Source organism: Vicia villosa, unplaced genomic scaffold, assembly GCF_029867415.1.
Source record: "Vicia villosa cultivar HV-30 ecotype Madison, WI unplaced genomic scaffold, Vvil1.0 ctg.000278F_1_1, whole genome shotgun sequence".
NCBI lineage: Eukaryota > Viridiplantae > Streptophyta > Magnoliopsida > Fabales > Fabaceae > Vicia > Vicia villosa.
The window spans coordinates 1,160,110-1,169,317 of NW_026705117.1; the positions used below are offsets into that span (position 1 = coordinate 1,160,110).

A 9,208-nucleotide genomic window follows, 5' to 3' on the forward strand; every position below is an offset into this window, starting at 1 on the left:
ACGGGCTCGGGGGCGGGTTCGGGGTGGATATTAGTGTCTCCATTATCCGACCCGTCCTCATATTTTATAATCAGAAAAACTCAAATCCGAATCCAATCAAAGCGGGTTTTCTCCGTCAACTTCGAGAGATGGATTTTATTGCCATGTCTATCCCACTGAAAAAAAATCTCACATCCTGAACGGTATTTTTACTACTACTAATTAGAGAGGGAGAAACTAAAATGATTCAACCTTTGGAATACCAACTCCTTTGTTCGAGGTAGCAGTGATAAATGCATCTGAAACTAGAAAAGAAACACTAACCCTCGTAAGTCATAATGCACCTGTACTTAACAAAATAGAGAAAATCTCTTGTTGTTCTGACTCATACATATATGCACAAAGGAGAGTGAGTTGGAGATTGAAAGAGAGTAAGAGTAACAACAACTTCATATACATATCTTACCTTTGAGGTGACCACTCCACTTGATTCATCAAATTTATTCGTTTGAGTTTAAATTCTTAATATTTCCTCATCTTGTTTTCATGCTTGGTTGAGTAATTTAGGGTTACTGGAAATTCATTTCATAAGTTGTAATGTATTAGTAATCAAAGGAACAATTGTGTGCTATGCTCTATTTGTATATGTAGTTTCTGATTTGTGTGTGCCTCACTGTTTTAGTTTCTTGCAATGTGATTGATGGCTCTTATGAATCAAATGAAATTCATCATGTTGAAGCATGTAGTGTACCATGTATATTGAATATCTATTGTATTGCTCTTCTTGTTTTCATCTGATATAAACATTGTGTTGTAACATTTTTCAAATAGATCCGTTATGGTTGATGATCGTATTAGTGCATTGCCGGATGAAATCATTTGTCACATACTCTCATTTCTCCCAACAGAAGATGTTTTTACAACTAAACTTCTTTCAAAAAGGTGGAGACCTTTATGGCTTTTACTTTCCAATCTCGACTTTGATGATCGTCGATGCAGCCGTGAACTTTATTCACAGTTTATAAACATGGTTTTTATATCTATATATGCACGAAGTGCGCACAAGCCTATCAAAAGGTTCCTCCTCAGATGTGATGGTAATTCTATCTGTGAGCCAAAAGAATCTGATATAGTCACGTGGTTAACTGCCGCTGCAGAACGTGGGATGGAACACCTCGATGTTCATATTTCTAGTAACCAGAATTTTAACTGCGTTTTTAGCTTCAAAAACCTAGTTGTTCTCAAGTTGAGAGCGATACATATTACTACTATTCTACCTGTTGACCTTCCCTTGCTTAGAACTTTACATCTGAATGGAGTTTATTTCCTTGAACATTGGTTTCTATTGGAAATTCTTAATGGCTGTCCAATTCTGGAGGATTTTGAAGCGAAAAATATATTTGTCCGAAACTCGGCAAATGAGTATGAGGCAGAGTTTAAACGGTTAACTAAGTTGGTCAAGGCAGACATTTCTAATTTGTCTGTTTACAATGTTCCTTTGGAAGGCTTTTCTAATGTTGAATTTCTTCGGTTAGAAGAGGTATGAATATATATATATATATATCTATTCAATTAGTTATCTATTTTCAATTCGACACAGTATGTCTAATTTGTTTCATTTTTTATTATGTGTAGATCTATGGTTGTGTTCCAGAGTTTTCAAATTTGACTCATTTGGAATTTGTTAGCAGGAGAAACGTTAATTGGTGTTTGTTATACGATGTGTTGGAGAAATGTCCTAAGCTTCAAAATCTTGTGCTTGAAATGCCTCAACTTGTAACATCAGTTTCTACTCTTTGCTGGTACCCAAATATCTTTCCCAAATGCCTTTTATCACAGTTGAAAGAGTGCACTATTGCAAATTATAGAGGACATCAATACGAGTTGAAGTTTGTACAACATATTATGTTGAATTCAAAATCTTTACGGAGGATAACTATATGCAGTCCGCCGTCCATGAATCCTCGGGAGATGCTTGAAATGCAAAAGGAATTGTCGTTCTTCCCAATGAGGTCTGCAACATGCGAAGTTAATTTTAAATTTGTTTGAGTAGCTGCAAGTTCTTCCTAGATGATTGCATTTTTTATTTGTTTCTACGTTTTCATAATGTGTCCCATTTCTGACTGTTTTGTGGTGATTTTTCCTTTGTTATAGGCATGTTGATATTCTAGAAAAATTATGCTTAGCTATCCACAGCTAGAAGATAGCTAGTGTCTTCTTTGATATACATTTTGGAACAAAAAATGGGTGCACCATCAACTTGTCATGCTTGTACTTAATTCTCTCTGGAGTAGTTTAAAAAAACCCAGCTGAGATAAAATCCTTTTAAAACTGAGCACAAGCTGAAATTACATTGGGTATAGTCGCTTCATCAGGAAATACAATTCCATAGTACACTATTTCATGAAACATATAACCATGATAACAAAAGTATAATTCAAACATTTAGAGTTAGAATATCAAATTTGATAATACAACTCAAAATTCAAAACAGACTAAAAATAAGTCTTAAAGAAACTAAAAGCGTCAATCATTGCCGCCACCCCCAGATGATCCGCTTGTGTCCAAAGGCAAATCGGTCTCACTTGCACCATCAACTGAATGAAATAACAAAAGTAAAATACTTAGTTAAAATTATCATAATTATAATTTATTTTCCTGTAAGCCAAACTTGTATTAAAATAAAAATCTGGAGCTATAGCACAAGATATACCAAACTAACATAAAACAACACTGAAAGGAAAACACCGTAGCAAAGTTGGGAAAGAAAAGATCTCCAATCTGTCTATAAAATTTGCTTTTAAAATCTACAGCAATTTAAGATTTTTAAACTTCTAATTAACGCATATTTCACTATTAATAAGAATCAAGATCTTTTAAGATTTACATGTACCATCTAGGTTACATGTTACACAGTACTATCTAATAGTATGATGCATTTGTTTTTGATAGATTTACATGTGGTTTGTCTTTAAGATTTAGTGGTTGGTGTCTATATTGGAAACAATTGTTGAGAGATTTTCCTGATTGATATTGTTATTGCAGAGGATTTTAAATAACCAGTTCAGCATATTGCTCTTAATGGTGAATGTTATTTATCAGTCCCGGTATAATTGATGAATAATGTTTGAAAAAGATGTGATACTTTTATAACAAAAAGAGATGACTTAGGTTAGCACTTGTATTCTGTTATTTTCCATTGTAGTGCCTTTGTGCTCCATTTTCAGTCAATATATACACAAATTTTCTTCTTTGAAATTCTGGGTTCTATCAATTAATGAGCTCAAAATGAAAGGAGCCACAAAGCCTTAATTATCATAGGTCACGATTCCAAATAGTCCAACCTAGGAGCTCGAAGAAAATTTAGATTTAACATTTTAGTCTTCAAAAATAAAAGAAAACAGTATCTAATCAAAATTCTATCAACCATCTCGCTACTGAAATTGCTTAAGCAGAGAGTGACAAGACAACTTGGCAAGTTCCAAACTCTGCTCTAAGTCAAATGAATTTCATGGATGAAATATTGATTTGTATGTAAGATATTACCATAGTCTAATACTAAATCAGCATTATCATTCAACTAAACAAGACTAACTACTACAAACATGGGTCCAGATCCGCGCCCGATTGGAATTTAAAACGTCCTCTGTATCTTGCCATTTTCAATCTTCAACTCTAATCTTCTTCTCCGATAATTACGATTCTCTTTGACCCTATTTTTGAATTGGGAATTCAAATGCATAAAATTGGGATTAAGTTATGAGAATAGGTTTTATGTACATCTTGTGATGGAACCTTGTGTTGGTGGAGAGTTATTTCATAGAATCATTGCTCAAGATTATTATTCTGAATTTCAGATAGAGCTGTTGCTGGAATTTCAATTTTTTGATGAATTTTCTTCTATACATTGTACATAAGTGTAATTAATAGTTTATTTATTTTATAGAATTAGCCTCGTAAGTATTGTGTTATCTGGGGAGATTGTAAAAGAGAATTAACCTTGTAACTATAATGCTATTTGAGCAATTTATCAAATGATTTATTTATTTATTGTTTAAAATTAGTCTTATAATTATTATGCTTAAACTGATGTAGCATAACTTTTGGTAGAAAGTTGTTTCATAGTAAACAAGTGTAACATAAACCAATTCAAAAAACATGTTAATTGCTTTAAACTGATGTATCAGTAAACAATGGTAGCATAAACCATTCAAAAAACATAAACTAGTGTATTGCATAAACCAGTATCTAAACAGAAGCTCAATACACTAGTTATACACTAGTTATAAGTCTGTTCCAAAACATAAACATAAACCAATGAAAAGTAAGCACCAAACTAGTACAAAATTATGTCATGATGTACATCATAAATGTCTAAAAGAAGTTGAACATTCCTATTGTGTTAACTTGACTCAATTGTGTCATTTGAGTTGTAGTCCCGCTGTAATTTCCATTACCAACTTCACTTAAACTTAGAGTATGTATACCACCGCTTTGACTCGATTGTGTCATTTGGGTTGTAGTTTCGCCGTAACTTCCATTACCAACTTCACTTAAACTTAGAGCATGTATACCACCACTTGTTCCTCTGTATTGTTCTTGCACAGTTTGAACATGATCATCACCTGCTGTTATGGATTGTTCCTACACAATTTAGAGTAAAAGTAACATATATTATTAACAGGAGATAGTAATACTAAGATTCTAGTTAAGCATTGAGAAAAAGTAAAAAGTGATTTACCAAATTTCTATTTCTTTTATTCTGTGATAAATTTTCCTCTGCTTTTTTCTGCGACAGGTTTCCCTTTCTCTTTCGAGCCAATTTCTCAACCCAAGACTTAGGCCGTTTTCTAGCTTTATTTAAGCAGTCTCGCTTCTTTATGCCTTTTGCTCCACCAACATCAACAATATCCACATTTTGGTCATTTTTTTCATTTAAAATTGATATGGATACATTACACATCCCATTAGACTCTCCATCCATATACTTTTGAGTCAACATACTTTCTATTATTTTCTCACTCTCTTCATAAACTTTAGACAAAAAGGTGTAAGTTTCATGAGATTCTGATGCTCGATTAGTCATTTTAACCATTCGAGGACATAGTTCATTATATCGCTTCATGAAATGGGCTTTTTTGTCCAATTCAATATGATTCCCTTTCCAATCTTGGTTTCTTCCACACCTAGCATCTCGTGTCCATCGTTTTAGAACATAGTGCTGTGGAATTAGCTTGATATACATAAGATCTAAAACTTTTAAAGCATGACTGCATAAGATGCCATGTGTCTCAAATTTTCGACAATCACAAACAACTTTTTGATCCATAAGATTCCATGTTACTATTCGCTCCTTACTGTTATCATAACTTGAAACAGCATACATCCCTTATTTCAATTCTTTTATGCACATGCCTTGATATTCGTCGTATTCCTCTTGGAATTCCTCAAAAATTGATGGAGTGTAAATGTTTCCAGCTTGTAAAAGCATAGGAGCCTTTTTCATCTTCAATCTTGGCAGCTTATGTCTTGACTCATATTCAACTTCCGACTCATTGTTCCGTTTTCCGTTGACAACTCTTTCAAAGTGTGTGAAAAATTGTACTAAATTCAAATCTGATTTCAAATGATTTTTCAAGTCAGCATTAAAGCTCTCACTTAATTGAGTAGATCGCATACCTGCCGTGAAAGTTTTCCGAACATAAGCCCATGCCCATTTTTCCTTCAACCTAAAAATTGTATGGAGCCATGAATCTTTAGAAACATCATGCTCAACTAGTAAAGCTTTCCATGCATTTAAAAAGTCTCCTTCCTCTTCATGTAGATCAATGCATGCTTCAAAATCTATGGAAAATTGTGAACTCTTTTGATAAAGATGGTTCACGTGCCTTAGGGAATTTTCTCTAATATGCCAAGTGCACAATCCATGAAATGTTTCCGGCATAACTAAAGATATAGCCTTAGCCATTGCTGCATCTTGATCTGTTAGAATGGTTTTAGGCTTTTCTCCTCCCATTGCTTTGAGAAAGGTTTCAAATAACCATTGGAATGAAGGGATCGTTTCATCATATAGCAATGCTACCCCAAAAATGATTGTTTTCCTGTGATTATTAAGTCCAACAAATACACCTAATGGCCGATAATTCTTATTTATCTTGTATGTAGTGTCGAAAGTGACGATATCGCCAAAGTAACCATAATCATTTATCATTTGTGCATCCGCCCAAAATATATTTGTTATTTGCTCTTTGACATCCATTTGAAATTCATAAAAGAATGAAGGATTTTCACTTTGCTTTTTGAAATGTATCAACAATGCACCCACTTCACCATATCTTAGTGATTGTTCCCTTCTAGTGCGCAGATAATTTTTATGGCCTTGTTTTGTGTAACCAATAACATTTATTCCACCAGCTTGCTTTGAGACATATTCATGAAAATCTTTTGGTTTTATTCCAGATTCATCAGCTAATACAATTTGGGATGCTTGTGAATCGAATATACATCGATGAGAACGAATCATGTGAACATACTCATTTGGCTGAAGAAAGTGATTATGTTCAGCTATAAAGTCAACAACCTTGTATTTTCCAATCTTTCGATCGAGCGAAATAACCATACGAGCTTCACATCCTGTTCTAGTTTCTGCTCTAGCCTCTTTTGTCAAGTGATCTCGTTTGTCGGCACCCCGTTTACCCTCCTTGAAGCATACAAATCTTCTTGAAGTTAGGATTCCATCTATTTTACTTTTATTTCCATATTCTCAACGAATACCAAACCCAAATCTCCTACTATACTCGTTGTAAAAATCATATGCTGTAACCTCAGACTCAAACTCCATTCCTAATTTTGGTATATAATCAACAACACTATTTTTTTCCTAGTTGCACAATGTCTTCATGTACATTGTTCACCACTTTCTTTACTCCTTGTTCCATTAACATTTGTGACTTATTCACATTTTCTGAAAACATGATATAATTGATATTTTAAGATTCGAGAAGAAAAATAAAAAGAATGTAAAGAAGCTTTCAATAGTAAATATGCACTCATCTTTTATATCTATAAATAGAGAAAGACAGTAACATACCTATGCATTGGGGAGAAGATGAGTCGTGGAGGTTCACTTCATGTTGTTGGTAAAAGCTTTCTGCCATTGGATGCAAGCAGCGGGACGAAACGGCAGAACAGTGGCCTTGAGTTGTAGAATGAGCGATTGAAGATGAATGTCAAGAGTTGCAGAAAAAACTAAAGAGATGGAAGGTCGTGTTGTAATGTGTTCCTTCGTATTCCATTTACCGCCACTTTTTGTAATTACAAAAATTAATATTATTTTAAAATAAATCAGAACCGTTGTTCTTTTAATGTATTAGGTGTCAACCATATATACAATGTACAATGGAGATGCCCATTTCCTTAGCAAATGGAGACGATCCTAATCCTACAAACATGTACTACGAAAAAAATGTCAAATCCATAGCTCTAATCTAGCAAAATGACAAGGTTAACGCTATTTAAAAAATATATATTCTAAATAAATATTTGAGGCACACAAACCAGACAGATGCGCAAACATACCAAAGATGCTCCATAACAGTAGAAAATGCATAAACAACCCAAGAACATTAACAAAATCAAATAAAACTCCAAAACACAAGAAGACAAAGTTCGTGGTCGTCAAAGTTCTAGTTTAACCCACCTAATCTAACAGTTGCATGATAAAAGCTTGAATAGGGTAACAACTATTTTAATGGAATAATAGAGTAACTACAACTTACATGAAACATGATAAACTGTTAGTTTACACGTTGATGAAGCCCTTGGGCATGATTGTAATAGTCTTTCTATTTCAGGCTGTCCACCATTCCATATTTTCATTGTTTGTAAGACCGCTGAATTCTTCAAAACATACTTTGCTAGCAAAAGCTCACCTTGTAAACCTAAGAAGCTCAAAAGATGGCAAGTTTTAAGGTGTAACAAAAGGCACTGCGGAACAAAATCAGGCTCCACCCAATTTTCTTTGTCATCTTTTCTAGTCCATGACTCCTCATCTGTGCCCGCCTGTTAATAATGCAAATAACACAATAAAACTTAAAGTGAGCTATGAAAATATAACTAAGATATGATCCTGAACAAACCTCATTGAGCTTAAGTGTTTGAAGGTTAGGAGAGTGTTTGAGAAGTTGAATTAAGAAATGCCAACGGTAATTGAAGGAGTTAATGTCTAGGGAGGTCAAATTATAAAAGGTAGGAAGGATATGATTATAGGAATCCATCTAGAATAAGAAGAAAGCAAAATGTTAGAAATCATGGTAACATATTATCACCCCCTAAAGCAAAAATAATAAAACAAAGAGATCGAGATGCTGAACACCGCCTTGTAGCAAAAAGTTGATCCACATGGAAAAATTGGGAATGCGAAGATTGACGTCTTCGATGTATGGTATGTAAGAGAGATTTTGAAAGCCTTAATGGGAAGTGCGGAAATTCGGGAGAGTAAAACGGAGTAGACGAAATCGTTAAAGCGGAAATTGGCGTTTTGGTTTGTTAATATGGTGTTGGTGAAGTCCAAAACGGGAACCGAATGCCATGGATGGCTCCACCTCTTGGAGAGAACGCTTGTGGCAACTGCATGTTTGGTTCGGAGAAAGGAGAGGATGTGACAGAGAACTTCTTCTGGAAAAGTGCTTAGTATATCCGCCATTGAAACTTTCGACTATTTCAAGAGAGAGAGTGAGAGAGAGAGGAAGAACAAGGAAGAAGATGCATACAAAATCACAAGTTAGGGAGGACGAAGGCAATGAGATGGGGGAGTGTGTTGTGTGGCTTGTGTTTAGGCTTGTCTCTTTGTATTCAAGATCTTTTTCGGTGTGAGGAAGATATTTTTTTCTGTTCAGACATTATCTACAATTATCTACAAGAAAGTTTTATCTTGTACCAAATACCATTATGCCTCGCTTTATCTACGAGAAAGTTTTATGTTCTACTAAAGGGGACAACTTCTCTACCCATCACAAAAAGTTGGATAGTGTACCTTCAACCTGTTGTGAAAAACGATGTCAAGAACAAAATATAATAGGAAATTAGGGAAGATAAGAAGAACACAAGGAATTGGTTATAACTGTTATTCTTTCACTTTCTCTTAAAACAAGATTACAAGTTTACAAGAATAACAAATAACCTCTCTCACCCTAAATTAGGATTTGTAGCTTAGCAATGATGAGAGACT

The 9,208-nt window shown here is 34.2% G+C and overlaps 1 protein-coding gene and 1 pseudogene across 1 annotated transcript; one reads left to right on the top strand and one right to left on the bottom strand.

Annotated features, from left to right (window-relative positions):
- The first annotated feature begins 251 nt into the window (after positions 1-251).
- On the top strand, positions 252-2,204 carry LOC131626259 (F-box/FBD/LRR-repeat protein At5g56420-like). The gene is made up of 3 exons (XM_058897092.1): positions 252-452; positions 811-1,519; positions 1,615-2,204. Exons 2-3 carry the CDS (start codon positions 818-820, stop codon positions 2,026-2,028), a joined length of 1,116 nt encoding a protein of 371 aa, XP_058753075.1. The 5' UTR covers positions 252-452; positions 811-817; the 3' UTR covers positions 2,029-2,204.
- Positions 2,205-4,258: 2,054 nt separating this feature from the next.
- Positions 4,259-8,683, bottom strand: LOC131626246 (protein FAR1-RELATED SEQUENCE 5-like; annotated as a pseudogene).
- Between the last annotated feature and the right edge of the window lie 525 nt (positions 8,684-9,208).